The sequence below is a fragment of the Elephantulus edwardii genome, unplaced genomic scaffold, assembly GCF_000299155.1.
Source record: "Elephantulus edwardii isolate Elephantulus edwardi_28Jun2011 unplaced genomic scaffold, EleEdw1.0 scaffold00017, whole genome shotgun sequence".
Lineage (NCBI taxonomy): Eukaryota > Metazoa > Chordata > Mammalia > Macroscelidea > Macroscelididae > Elephantulus > Elephantulus edwardii.
Window position 1 is genome coordinate 427,140 of NW_006399767.1, and position 15,208 is coordinate 442,347.

The window sequence follows — 15,208 nt, forward strand, 5'->3', positions numbered from 1 at the left end:
GGGGGGTTGGGGGGGGGGGAGAGGGGTGCAACAATGAATGAATGGAATTCCAAAATCTCTGTAGATGTTCATTGAAATGAAAAATAAAGAAATTTAAAAAAAAAGAGTCACTGCCAACTCAGAAAAAAAAAACACACAAAAAAAACCTCTCTTAATATCACTGAGCTGTGGTGCTGACAGAAAAGACACAATGACTACAACAGGGGATTAAAGCATGGTGGAAATGGTAGAAATGGCACCAGATATGCAAGGTTCAGCCTTTTGTCCAGAGGGTATTATGAGTCATATTTGACTCTAAGGCACCTAACAACAACAACAACAACTCATTCTATCCACTTCTGGGGAGTCAGTTTCAACTCACCTCAACTCTTTATATGGCTTTTGAGTCTCTAAATCTTTACAGCAAGGGAGTGCTCATTTTTATCCCATGGAACAGCTGGTGGGTTCAAACTGCTGACTTTTTGATTAGTAATACAATACATAGTGTGCTAGAGCACTATGGTTCTGCCATAAATATACATACATACATACATATGCACATATATGTATATATAGATACACAACATTATATATAGATACACAATATTTATTATATATAGATACACAATATTTATTATATATGCCTGCTCAATACCAATGCTTAGCATGGCAACCTATTTAAAAAAGTAAATGGTATATGACATCGGAACAGAAAACGCTTGTGTGTCAGGCATTTTAACATTTATATATTATTATATGTATTATATATCTATATATTTATATCTATCTCTGTCTCTGTCTCTATCTCTATCTATATAAATCTTATAGGGTCACTATGAGTCACCTACCACTAGACAGCACTTAACAACAACAACAAATATATATATTTAGTATGTTGTTGTTGTGCACCGTCAAGTTTGAACCAACCCATAGCTGACCCTCCATGGGTTCTTAGATGTAGTGAATTGCATGGGAAAAGATTGCCCATCTTTTTCCTGAAGAGCAACTGGTGGATTTGAATCGTGTACCTTTGTGTTGGCACCATAATTCCTTATCACTAAGCCACCAGGAGAACAAACATGTCAGTTGTGGAGAGGGTGAAACCAGGCTGCTCCATGGAGGCAAGGATTTTGAGACTTTGTCTTACATACTTGGGGCACATGGCCTGGAGGGATCAGTCATTGGAGAAGAACAGCATGCTTGGAAGGGTGGAGGGACAGTGCAGGAAAGAAAGACCCTGGATGAGATGGATTGGCTGAGTGACTGGAATAATGGGGGTAGGTGTGTCAGAGACAGTGAGATTGGTTCAGGATAGGGCAGAGATCAGAGCTAATGTACATAGGGTCGCTATGAGTCACAGGCAACTTGATAGCACTTAACAACAAGAAGCAACCATATATATCAAGAGATATAAAATCTTGTTTGTTTTGTTCTCCTTAGGCATTCCATGTGATATCAGATATGTATCTCCCAAGAAAATTGAATGCAACACAAGGTCTCCAGGAGAAGGTGCAACGCTCACTGCTCCTCAGGCAGGTAAGGAAGTCACAGCACTATTATTCCATGACTCTCTGAGGAACTGTCTTAGTTACATATTGTTACTATAATATGAATACCACAAATAGATGGCTTTGACAAACACATTTATTCTCTTACAGTTGAGGAGGCTGGCCGTCCAGGGTGCTTGTTCTAGACAAAGGCTTCTTTCTGTCTCCTGGTTCTAGGCATTTCCCAATGTAAGGACTTGGATCTGAAGGATTTTCTCTGCTCTACCTCTCTGTATTGGTGGTGCTAAACTTCCTCTTCTCTGTTTACTTTTTTCTCCTTTGGTCTCTTGTGAGATTAAAACATGATAGATCACATCCTAAGGATGGACCAGCTGCATGCTCTTTGCTGAAGAAAACAGCAACACTGTAGCTTACTTATAACAACAGACATTTAAACAAGGCAGAGAACAGGACATAACTGTACAATTAAATGTAAGATATTCCGTGGTCCAGGCAGTCATCTGCCACATTGAAAAGAACGTATTGTGATGTTCCACCAGCAAGTGTGTGAAGTGATTAGGAACTGAGAAGTGAAAGTGGCAGGTTTCACTTGTCCTGTGTTAAAAGCTCCAATGTCATGGATACAGATTAAAGAGTTATTTTACCATGAAGTCAGAACTAGAGACTCAAGTGTAGCTAGGAAACAAGGGCAGACCACAGGCTACTGAATGTTTTTCTTCCCTGCCTCACAAGAGGTGAACTGAATCCCTAAATAACAGCTCCAGAGACCTTGCACTTAAAAGTTTTCCCAGGAAGGGTGGATACCTTTCTTTAAAAAGGAGGTGACTCAGGTGTGGAAATGCATGCAAATTGTTGGCTGGAGAATTCTCCAGGTCGCACACCTGCAGTTTCCACTCAGGAAAAGCCCCATTGCAAGGAAGCAGAATGACTGAAACATGTGCTTGAGAGAATGTGTGTATCCTGTGTCAGGAAACAGAGGGTTGCCCCTTCTGAGCACTTTCTGCTTTAGCTCCGTGGGTAGTGGTAGGATAATTTCCTGAATGCAGCTGTTTTTGAGAGTTAGTTAATAATGTCCTTTATGAAATGCTTTTGAAGTTTCTTTATGGCAATTGATTGAGTAAAATGACTATGTTTAACGAAGTGGCTTGTTATTGGTGGTTTTTCGGTCCCTCGGGAGATATTTGGCCATTTTTGCTCACCACAACTTACATGTATCTATGTATGGTAGTGGTATTAGTGGCAGCTAGTGAGTAGGGGCTAGGAGTGCTTCCAAATTTTCCTCAATGCAGAGTACAAACCCACAACAGAGTTATCCAGTCTAAAATGTTGACAAGGTTCAGAAACCTTTATTCAAAGTAATATTTCTAACACTACTTAGTCTTCTGCTTATTCTCTGCTTATTTCCAAGTACTAAGAATTCATTATGGATGATACTAGTTGATGATGATGATGATGATAATAATAATAATAGTAATAATAATAAATAATAAATAATTCATGATCATGAAAAAAAGGACAATAGTTGTCTTTGAGGTGATTCCAACTCATAGTGACCGCATCTGTGTCAGAAGAAAATTATAATCTCTAGAAATTTCAGAGGCTGAAATTTCACTGAGTGTATTCTAAGATATTGTTAGGTTGATTTGAACCACTAACCTTTTGGTTAAGGTCCATTGTTGTTGTGTACCAGTGAGTCAGAACCAACCCACAGCTAATTTTCAGGTGGGTTTTCAGAGGCAGTTAATCGCACAGGATGAGATTGCTCACCCTTCTCCAGCAGAACAGTTAGTAGATTCGAACTGTGTACCTTTGAGATTGCAGCACAGCCTGCATGACCCAAAGGTCCCATTGCTACCTTTACTGAGCACTTAATCCATTTTAGGTTCTTTAGGACATATTTTTAGCTTCCCTTGGTACTCACTACACAATGTTTATTATTAATTAATCCATTTTGATGGAAGAAAAAGAAGATTTAAAGGACGTTAGGCAGTTGTTGCAAACCTCCTATACAGCAAGTAGCTCACCTGAAACTACCAGCTGCCTGATTCTAGAGCATTTACTCTGATCCCTAGTTCAACTCAACTCAAAATGGAAACTATTCATAGCTGATCCTCTAGTGAGTTTTTTTCTCTTTATATAATCTTTCTTTTTATATTACTCTGATTTATTTACAAAGTTTAAATACACTATTTTTCACAAAAGATCCTTCCATTTCCTTCACCCCACCCACCCATCGGATTGTGCAACCCTATGGTTAACACTCTACCCCTCCACCCATCCTCACCCCTCTATTTCCACCCTCTCCCCTCCCTTAGATCCTCATATTCATTCTACCATAATGGTTTTATACAGTATTTGTCCTTGTGGGACTGAGTTAGTTCACTCAGCATAATGCTCACCAGTCCCTCCCAAGTTAGGTAGTAATTTACAAAATCACTGCTCCTGCGTGCTGTGTAGTATTCCATCGTATGAATGCACCACAACTTCTCAGTCCATTTGTGTGTGGTTGAACATCTAGGCTGTTGCCATATTCAAGTTTCTGAGAGGCTGTAAATTACACAGGAGGAGATTACTCATCTGTCTTCCACATAGTCATTGGTAGATTTGAATTGCTAAACAGGGGCCAATTTTGAGGTAACAGCTCAACTCCCTATGGAATACGCTACCAGATTGCATCTGCATCTCTGCCTTCAGAAGCCCAAATTAATATGTACAACTTCACGTAGGATGTCATGCATCAGTGAGTGATGTGCTACATTATGGCACTTTGCACAAGCCCACAAATTATGTCATGACATTCGTATAATTTAAAAACATTACTAAGATTACTTTTTTTAAAAAAAAGAACCCTTAAGGGATGAAATTGTCAAGTAGGGTCCACTCCCAGTTTTAAGAAGCACAGTGTCTAGTCAAGTCACAAGCACTTAATTGCTTTATCTGCCTTTCAATCAACCACAGCATTTGTGTCTGCTTTCACATTTTTTCTCCAAAACGTGGCTGATTTCCGTAAAAAAGGACTTCCTCTTCTTCTCTGGTCCTCTGAGAATATCTCTTATCTTACTATATATGTAGATTCTCTCTTTGTGAATGGTAAAATCCTATAACAGGGAGTATTTCTGCTCTCTAGAACCTTTTTATTACCTAAAACCCAACTGCTAGGGAAAAAGATCACTATATTTGGTACAGAGTGAGCTAAAATGAGGGAAATCTTCAGTGAAATGGATTAATACAGTAAGTTAGCACAGAACTTGGAACATTTTTTGTTGTTATATATAAAGACACCACTAGTGAGCACCAACTTGACATTAACTAAGAACACAAGACCCTCTTATCTACTTGAAGTTCAGTTGATTCACCTTTTTTGACAATGCTTTAATCATCCTCTCCTCTAAAAGGTTAAGTGAAGAAATGCTCCAATTGGAGGAGGAGTACCCTTTGATGTTTATGAGTTGGACATGTCTTACAGGCAACCGTGGTCTCCTTTTTGAAGTTGGAGATGCAACTGAGGGGCTGGACTTGAATGAAGCCACTCCAGGGTATAGATGGCAGATTGTTCCTAATGCTAGTTCTCCATCTGGATTTTGGTCAAAGGAAGGGCAACCTTTCAGGTATGTAGATCTCAGGACAAGTGGGGAACCTGTATACAAAAATATCTTTATGAGCTAGAGAGGACATGGATAAGAAAACTCACTCAAAACTCACTGCTGGCCAGTAGGCTGTGACTCACAGTGACCTTCTACCAGGTTTCCGAGGCTATAAATTATACAGGAAAAGACTTTCCATCTCTTCTCCCCCCTCGAAGAGCTGCTGGTGGATTCAACCCTTAGCTACTCAGCTTTTGGGATAACAGAACAACTTGCTACCAATCACACTGTTGGGACTCCATATGCATAAACAGAGTAAAGGTATTTCAGGGGAGAATTTATAACACTAGTCAATTCAACAACACAGATAATTAAGAGTTTGCCTGGTAATGAAAGGTGGGTGTTTCCCAGCCTCTCTTCTAGATACTATATGTGAAAGTATTTATTTCATTCTCAAGACAGACTTATAATTTTGGGGCTATTACTACTTCTATTTTACAAATGAGGTTGTAAAACTTAAGAGATTTTCCCAAAAAAGGAATTTGGGACAACTGAGAATTTAGAGTGGCTATGTATGTAGGAAACTAGTTAAGTTCTCATCTGGAGCTGGTAGTTAGCAGTTACAACCCATCTACTGGCTCTGTAGGAGAAATCGATGACCTGCTCCATAAAGGTGGTTGTTGTTAGGTGCTGTCGAGTATGACACATAGTGACCCTATCAAAAAAAGATCTGAACCCTGTTCTGTCCTGTGCCATCCTCACACTTCCTGACACACAAGAGCCCATTACAGCAGTCACCATGTCAGTCCACCTTGTTGAGGATCTTCCTCTCCTCCTCCGACCCTCCACCCTTCCCAGCATCATGTCCTTCTCCTAGCAACATGCCCAAAGTATGTGAGGTGAAGCCTCATTATTCTTGCCTTCAAAGAGCACTTTGGCTGCACCCTCTCCAAGACATATCTGTTCATTTACTTGGTCGTCCATGGGATGTTCAATGCTCTTCTCCAACACCACAGCTCAACGGCATCAATTCTTTTCCTGTCAGCCCTATTTATTGCCCAGCTCTCAGATGCATAGCAAATGCTCAGAAAGGCCATAAAGACTAGAGTAAAAAAAAAATCCACATGTGGCTGTTCCACTCTATTGCATGGGGTCGCTGTGAGCTTAAATAAACTCAACACACTTATCTACAATATCATCCTTCTTTGTGATGCTCATATAGAAATGATGTTCATATAGAAAGCTTTCAGTTATATGTAGTGTGTATAAGGTTTTGATGAGGAGAAAGTGGTATTACCTTCATATAAAAACAAACACACAAAAATACAAAAATACTTTCTCTGTGGGGTAGTTGTTGTTATGTGATATAGAATTAGAATGTACTCTTTTTTTTTATTTTACTATTGTTTTGTGTGTACCGTCAAATCAGATCTGACTGGTACAGGAGGAGATTATTCCTCCTTCTCCAGCAGAACATCTGGTGGATTTGAACCATGCACCTCTTGGATTGCAGTGCAGCTTCTTGCAACTAGGCCACCAAAACTCGCCTAGAATGCACTCTTAGCTGACCCTCCAGCAAGTTTTCAGAGGCAGTAAGTCACACAGGAGGACATTGCCCATCTTTCTCCTGCAGAGCAACTGGTGGATTCGAACTCTGTGCCTTTGGGTTGGTAACTCAGTTCTTTACCACTAGACCACCAGAGCTCTTTGTAGGTTATATTCCTTTGTCATTTTGATCATCTAGAAACTAGATATCAGCTTTCTTCCCATTTCCTCTCTCATCCACTTGCTTAAAATTTAAAAAATTTAAACTTAAAAAAATAAACTGTGTATTTTTGGTTCATATATCCAGTTTATTGTAGTGATCATCTTCTCAAATTATTTTCAAAAACTTTCAAAAAGAAAATTATTTTCAAAGATACAAAGAATTTATTCACATGAAAGCAGAAGAAAAAACCTTCCTCTATATTGATCATTCAAATATTTAAAAAATAACATTAGCAGAAATTATTTTTTGTTCTTTGTTGAACACTTTAATCATGGAAGAGATTTTAGTGCTGTCCATAATATTATGTTACTAGTATTTACTTTAATGTAAATATTATGATTTTATTTTAAAAATGTTTCCTAAATCACTTGACATCTTCCTCAAACCTGCATTTTATAGCTTTAAATTTTGGAATTGTTGACAGGTTCAATTGGCTATTCTCTATGGTCCATACAGTTTGGTGGGTGGAGGGAGAAAGGGGAGGATCTGTGTGAAAAGAGAGGGTAATGGTGGACGAGGTTCAATAGTGACTAATTCTATAAAATATAATGCACGAGAATGATTGCATGAAACACAATGTGAATGAGCGGTAGAGTGAAACACAATGTATATAAACTTTGTAAGCAAACTAATTAAAAAAAGAAAAGCAGAGAGAAAATTTTAAGTCATGGCCTCTCTTCATTTCCAAAAATAACAATACAATTTACCACTGATGATATTCCCACCATGGGGCAGGGCCTCTGCGGGCTGTGCATGGTATGTTTTCTCCGCTCAGTCCCTCTCCATCCAACCCTATGTCACAGCTACAATGAAGTTTCAGTGTGTGACTAGTAGAACAAAATTAACTGGGATTTGGAGACCCTATAGGGGCTACAGGAATTTCTGTTTTGCTTTGGCTGATCAGGTGGTACAGGGATCAAGTGTTTCTTCATTATAATATTGACAAAAGACAACAGCAACCAGTTGTGAGTTCTATGGTTTAAGCTTCTCTGCTCTCCTATGACTGTGTTCCTCTGCTTCACAGAGCACGGCTCAGAGGGTTCTTTGTGGCTCCAGAGACCAATAATTACACTTTCTGGATCCAGGCAGACAGTCAAGCTGTCCTGCATTTCAGCTGGTCAGATGACCCAAAGACCAAGGTACTAATTTTTCTGCTTTCCATTCCCAAGCACAGACAATATGTGTATTAAAAAGTAATGGTATGAAACAGAAAATGCATAACTGATCAAATAAGGAGGGAGTAGGCGAGAAGGAGAGAATGGATGTGGAGTGATGTTATACAACAAAATCTGTATGATTGAGAGGGAAAAAAATAACTGAAAGCTAAATGTGCTAGAAGTGGTTGTACCATATTTCAACCAACAGATGAAGCCCTAGACTCATTCACCAGTCTATGCTAGGAAATTTGGAGAATAGCTCCCTGTCCAATTGATTGGAGGAGATTCTGTATTTATTCCCATTCCTAAGAAAGGTGATCCAACAGAATGTGGAAATTATAGAACAATATCATTAATATCACATGCCAGTAAAATATTGCTGATGATTTAAAAAAAATGGCTAGAGTAGTACATTGAAAGGGAACTGCCAGAAGTCTAAGCTGGGTTTAGAAGAAGCTATAGCACCAGGAATATCATTGCTGATGTCAGATGGACACATGCTGAAAGCAGAGAATACCAAAAGAACATCTGTTTGTATTTTATTGACTATGAAAAGCATTTGATTGTGTGGATCATAACAAACTGTGGCTAACATTGAGAAGAATGTCCCAGGACACTTAAATGCTCATGAGTAACCTCTACTTAGACCAAGAAGCTGTTGCCTGATCAGAGCCAGGGAACACTGCATGATTTAAAACCAGGAATGATATACATCAGGAATGTATCCTTTCTCTATATCTAGTCAGTTTTTACATTGAGAAAAATTAATTTTAGAAGTTAAACTGTATGAAGAAGAATGTGGCATCAGGATCAGAGAGACTCACCAAAACATTGTGCTATGATGACATAACCTTGCTGGAAGTGAAGATGATTTGAAACAGTGGTCAAAGACTGCAGCTTTCAATATGGATCACATCTCAACATCAAGAAGACAAAAATCTTTATCACTGGACCAATAGCTTATATCATAATAGATGGAGAAAATATTACCAAAAAATACCTCCCAAATAGGTGTGTCTTGGAGAAAGTGTAGCCAGAGTGCTCTTTGAAGGTAAGAATGGTGAAACTTCATCTCACATCTCTTAGGCAAGTTCCTAGGAGAGGCTTTTCCTCAGAAAAGGATATCATTCTTGGAAAGAAGGAGGTCAGTGAAAGAAAGGAAGGTCCTTAACAGGATGGATTGATACAGTGATTGCAGCAATGGGCTTAAGTGTGTCAGAGTTAATGAGGATTACACAGAATGGGACATGGTTCAGATCTTTTGTTCATAAGATCACTATAAATTGTACTTGACTGGATGGCACCTAACAAGAACAGCAATGTTTGAATATCCTACAAGTAGTTCCAACATGCCATTAGTGATCAGGAATTTTAATTGGTGAAAAGACATTTGGCTGAATGCAATGGTTCCTTCTATTTATTGAGCATTTACTTAAAGTCTGGCATGTACTAGATCTTTTTTTGTTTGTTTGTTTCCCCTGTTGTGTACCATCGAATCAGATCCGACAGGCACAGGAGGAGATTTCCCCTCCTTCTCCAGCGGAGCAACTGGTGGATTCGAACCGTGTGCCTTCACGATTGCAGCACAGCTTTTTGCCACTAGGCCAGCAGAGCTCCGTACTGGATCTTTTACATGCCTTAGCTCTGCTCTTTACAGCATCTTTGCCAGGCATGCATATTTAGCTACATTTTCCAGGTGAGAGAATAGAGGCTTGGAGAGATTATATTACCAGTCAAGGCTCCTTACATAGTGCTGTTCCTTCTTTGTTTACCTGTACATAGGTGGAAGAAGCTTCCATCAGGGTTGGCACTGCTGATTGGTTTGACTCCTGGGAGCAAAATGAGAATGAAGACACCTGGCACCGGAAGACCCCCAAGTTGGAGCTATTAGGTGGAGTCAAATACTACTTGGAAGCAGAGCATCATGGGATAGCCCCTAGCAAGGGGATGAGGATCGGTGTTCAGATCCATAACACCTGGCTGAATCCTGATGTAGTCAGCACTTACCTCCGGGAGAAGCACCAGATCCGAGTCCATGCCCAGAGGCTACCGGAAATACAGGTCTCCCTCTCTTTCTCATCTGGTGGGTCTAGGTACCAGGCCTGACCTCTGGAAGGGAAGAAGTCTTCACACAGTAGAAAAATCACTGTCTAGGAACAAGAAGACCTGAGTAATTAAAGATCTGCCATCTAAGGCAGATATTAATATCTTATCGATTTGAGCTGCAGTGGAATGAGAAAAAAATGCAAAGTCTTGTTATTGAGAGTACCTTATTTATTAAATTAAATTAAAGATTCAACTGTCACGTCTTTTTAGAAACTTCCGAACACATGAACATACAAATATGTACACACAGAAACACACATACTTGCAAACACAAACATGTTCAGATACACACATGCATGCAAACATTCTCATGTGAACACACACCATGACTCCACAGATGTTTAAACTAACTCAGGTTTTTACCATATATTGTCTTTTCTAAGCCTACTGTATGAAAATCAAGAGCTTCATTTTACACTCTCACCAACAGTGAATAAGGGTTCCAGTTTCTCTACAATCTAGCCAATATTTGTTGTTTGCTGCTTCGTTAAGTTTTGCTATTCTTACTGGGGTGAGATGATATCTCATAGTTGTTTTGATTTTCATCACTCTTAGAGGTAGGGATTATGAACATTTTTTCATGTGTTTTTTACCATCTGAATGTTTTCTTTGGTGAAGTTATTAATATCCTGTGCACATTTTGCAATAGGGTTGTTTACCATTTTCTTGTTGTGGTACTTGAGTATTCTATAAATTCTAGCTAAAGTCCCTTATCAGACATGTCACTACCAAATATTTTTTTCCCAGTCTGTGGCTTCTCTGTTTACCCTCTTGGAGAAGTTTTTGGATATGCATAGGGATTTGACTCTTAGAAGGTCCCATTGGTCTATTTTATCCTCTCCTGGTTGTAGGTTTTTCAGGATGCTTGGAAGACTTCATGTTGTGGATCAGGGCTTCTAGAATTCTTCCAAGCTTTTCTCTAATGACATTTACAGTCCTTGGTTTTAGTCCTAGGTCCTTGATCCACTTTGAGTTGGTTTTATTGTATGGAGTGAAGTGTGGGTCTTGCTTGAGTTTTTTGCAGATGGTTCCCCAATTTTGTCAACACCATTTGTTAAAAAGACTGTTGTTTCCCCACTTAACTGATTTCATTTCCTTGTCAAAAATCAGTTGACTATAGGTAGATGGACTGATTTCTGGGTTTTCAATTCTATTCCATTGATCTATGTGTCTGTCATTGTACCAGTACCACAATTTCTCAACTACCATGGCAGTGTAGTAGGATTTGAAATCAGGGAATGAGATACCTCCTATCTTGTTTCTTTTTTTAAGGAGTGCTTTGCTTATTTGGGATCGCTTTCCATTCCAAATGAAATTGAAATGCAGTATGTAGTTTTCTCAAAAAGCTGGAAATAGAAATATCATGTGACCCAGCAATTCCACAACTGGGAATATACCCTAAAGAAACCAGAACTGCATCCAAGCAGATATATGCACACCCATGTTTATTGCTGCTTTGTTCACAATAGCAAAGAGTTGGAGACAACCCAAGTGTCCATCAACAAATGAATGGGTAGAGAAACTGTAGTATATTCACAAAATGGAATATTATGCAGCACTGAAAAACAAAGAACTCATGAAATAATTATACAAAATGGGTGACCCTGGAGAACATTATGCTGAATGAAATATCTCAGTCACAAATGGACAAATACTGCATAGTAACACTGTTATAAAACAGGACTGACATTAGGGTTGGCAGAAAACTAAGAAAAAAGGGGTAAATAATGTACACAGCATTAAAACCGATAAGAGAGAGAACTATATAAAAGAAATATATGATTAGGTATTATTGGCACGACTTAAGTCCAAAAGCAAACTGGAGAGGGGGGCAGGAAGGAAAATGTGCAACAATTAATGAATGGAAATCCAAGTTCTCTATAAACTTTCATTGAAATCTCAATTAAAAATATCAAGAGCTCTGGTTCTTTCAGTTTGTATTTATACATTTTTATGCTTTTTGAGTGAAAAAAATTACACTGGTTTTTCATTCAATCATTAATACACATTTTATTTTATAACATTGATTATAATTGATTAATAAAATTAATTAATTATAATGTCTATTCAATCCCTAGGGCACTCTGGTGGCCTGGTGGATAAAGAGTTGCTTTTCCAACCCAAAGACCAGCAGTTCAAACTCACCAGCTGCTCTGTTCTGTAGAAAGAAGAGCAATCTCCTCCTGTGCAATTTAAAGCCCCTGAAAATCATTAGAGTGTCAGTTATGAGTAGATTCCAAATTGAAGGCAATGAGTTTTGACCTTAATTAGTTCCTTATTTTGTATTGCCTTTACCTTCCCTCAGTTTATCCATTTATTAACTTTTACATTCCTCCCTCCCCCACATTTTTGCTGAACCACTTTAGTATTCTTTTTGTGTGTATTCTTCAGTTTACAAGGATTAATCAGCATACACCTTATCACTGTCCTCTGTAGCTTACAAGGTAAAAGTGAGATTGTAGGGGAGCTCTGGTGGCCTAGTGGCAAGGAGCTGCAACTACAATCCCAGAGGCGAACGGTTCAAATCCACCAGATGCTCTGCCAGGGAAGGAGGGACAATTTCCTTCTGTACCAGTCAGATCTGATTTGACGGTACACGCACACAAAAAATAATAAAATAAAATAAAAAAATTTAAAAAAGTGAGATTGTATACAGACAACCATAGAAGTAGAAGATAATAAATGATATGCAAAATTAAAAGTTATACAGGAATCAAAGCAAAGTGCAATGTGCCCAACAGGTAATGTATTAGAAGCAAAACTCAAAGCCTAGTATTCAAGGGCAGCATTTAGGACATGGAGACAGACACATGGAGTATTTCAAGAAAAGTCCTTATTGTAGCTTATGTTCTCCAGAAATGTCTAGATGACATTGAGTTTAGAAAATTGCAATTGTAATAAAAAGGAAATATAAGGCAAGAAAGTATATCTCATGTTCTTAAATTGCTTCTTCCGTAGACTTAATGCATGTGCCTTCATCCTGTTCCTGTTGAATTTGTAGATGCTGAATGTGTCTGGCAGAGGGAACTTTTTCCTTACCTGGCATAACATCTCTAGCCAGCCAATACCTGCAAATGCCACAGCCCATCAGGTAGGGACCTTCTTCCGCTGATGGAGAAGGTAGGAGATCTACAGTCATTTTTAGACCAGAGAATGAACTTTGGATATGTTTTCTTCTTTTGAATAGATTCAAACCGCCATTGAGGATTTACTTGCAGTAAAATGCAAACAGGAGCCACGCTCAGCTAACATCCTTCTCCGGCTTGGGTTTGAACAAGGTCCTGCCTATCCTTAGTTTAATGTATCTGACCCTCTTTCCCACCATTGTCTTCTTTCTTCTTCTAGAAAATGAGAACAATACTCATTTCCTGTCCAGGGTGCCATCAGTGTTAAAGTTAACTATGGGAACTGATTTTGAATACTGATCTTCTAATGGAGTAGCTAGGGGTGTGGGAGTGAGATGCTGGGTGTGGACATCAATCAGAAAACATTCCTCCTGAGCTCTTAGGTGGAGCACCCAGTTCAGCTTCTGTGTTGATTTCCATCCATGATGGTCCCATGAGAGTGAAATTAGAACTATGTTCTATAGTGCTTTCAAGGGCTAATTTTTCAGAAGTCCATCACTAGACTGTTGTTCTGACATGCCTGTGAATGAACTTGAACCTCTGACCTTTCAGTTATAGCTGAGTAAACATTTGCACAACCCTGGAATTTCTAAATGGAGCAAAGTGCTATACCTCCCATTTAGACACTTAAAGAAGAACAATAGATATAGGTGGCAAACAGTTGAACTGTACAAATCTTATTCAATTTACTTTTCATCTAAAGGGATTATTACAAAGCAGAGCAAGCTTAAATATAACAGTAGCCTTAAATTATGTGATTTTTTAAAAATACTATCAAGATTAACTGGTAGCACTGGTGGCCTAGTGATAAGAAGCTGTGCTGCTATCTCAAAGGCACTAGTTTGAATCCCCAGATGCTCCACAGGATAAGGCTGGGCTATCTCCTCCTGTGTGATTAATTGTCTCTGAAAACCCTTCTGAAAGATCAGCTATGGGTTGGTTCCCATTCTATGGTACACAAGAACTTTTAGTTAATCAGGATTAAATTTCAATCATTGTCCCCTCTTTGTTTCTGAATAGTTTTCATGTTGTGGTACATAAACACATTAAAATAAATTCTCAGTGCTCTGAGGAAGACAATGAGTTTCTCCTGGCTGTGTCTTTCTGCCTGGGATGCTGGTCACCCTAAGCCCTGCTCTCCTCCCACTATGGCTGAAGGCCCCGGAAAAGCTCTGTCTTGTTTTACACTAATGCCTTGTCTTCTCTGGAACTTTGCTTTTAAGCCACACCCTGTTTTGTGCAAATTACATCAGGTCCACAAGGTTCCAGCTCAGATGGAGACCTCACCAGTGCGACAGAGCCCTTCTGTGGCAGGTTCAGCCTCCATCAGCCTCGACACCTTGTCCTGACATCCCAGGCTGGGCAAAAGGGCTATAGGCTGGGCCAGGACACACATGTAAGTAGCAGTCCTCATATTCCTGGGTAAGGTGGACAGGGAAGGATGGGTACAAAGACACTTCTTTTGAGAATGAAAACAAACAAACAAACTAACAACCCAAACAACCAGAAGGACAAAGAAGGAATTGCTGTCATTTGTCCAGGAGGTTTCAGGCTGAGGTTTTGGACTTCTTCTCTTTGAGGTGTGTACCTAACCCCACTAGTGCCCTGTTAGATGGCAACTATTAGTCATCTGTATTATCTGTACGGTAGTGTATTAGCTTTAGTACCTACAGCAGTCAGTATATGTTTCAGTATTTGCTCTCCTGGGATTAAAGTTCAGATTCTGTAGCCAATCTGGGTTTGAATCCCAGCTTGCCACCATGTGCTCTTTGAGTGTCTTCTTTAAGTGCACTCTGTCTCAGTTCACCTGTCCGTAAAATGGATAATGATGTGCTGTTCCTTTCAGCAGTGTGGTAGAGATCAAATGAAATAATTTGATAGAGTTTTTGCATGATGAGTAAGCCTAGTTATCATTATATCTTCCTTAGGAGGAGAGATAGTCTCTCTTTGCCTAGTAAAGTTTGCAGCCTCAGATGTGACT

At 39.2% G+C, this 15,208-nt stretch overlaps 1 protein-coding gene across 1 annotated transcript in view; it reads left to right on the plus strand.

Moving 5' to 3' along the window:
• PKHD1 (polycystic kidney and hepatic disease 1 (autosomal recessive)) overlaps positions 1-15,208 on the plus strand; it is an 866,042-nt gene that overhangs the window by 39,585 nt on the left and 811,249 nt on the right. The window contains exons 12-18 of the mRNA XM_006882114.1: positions 1,420-1,515; positions 4,954-5,095; positions 7,864-7,978; positions 9,779-10,057; positions 13,104-13,193; positions 13,290-13,380; positions 14,481-14,623. Of these exons, the coding sequence (XP_006882176.1) occupies positions 1,420-1,515; positions 4,954-5,095; positions 7,864-7,978; positions 9,779-10,057; positions 13,104-13,193; positions 13,290-13,380; positions 14,481-14,623 (956 nt within the window). The remainder of the gene's footprint in view (positions 1-1,419; positions 1,516-4,953; positions 5,096-7,863; positions 7,979-9,778; positions 10,058-13,103; positions 13,194-13,289; positions 13,381-14,480; positions 14,624-15,208) is intronic.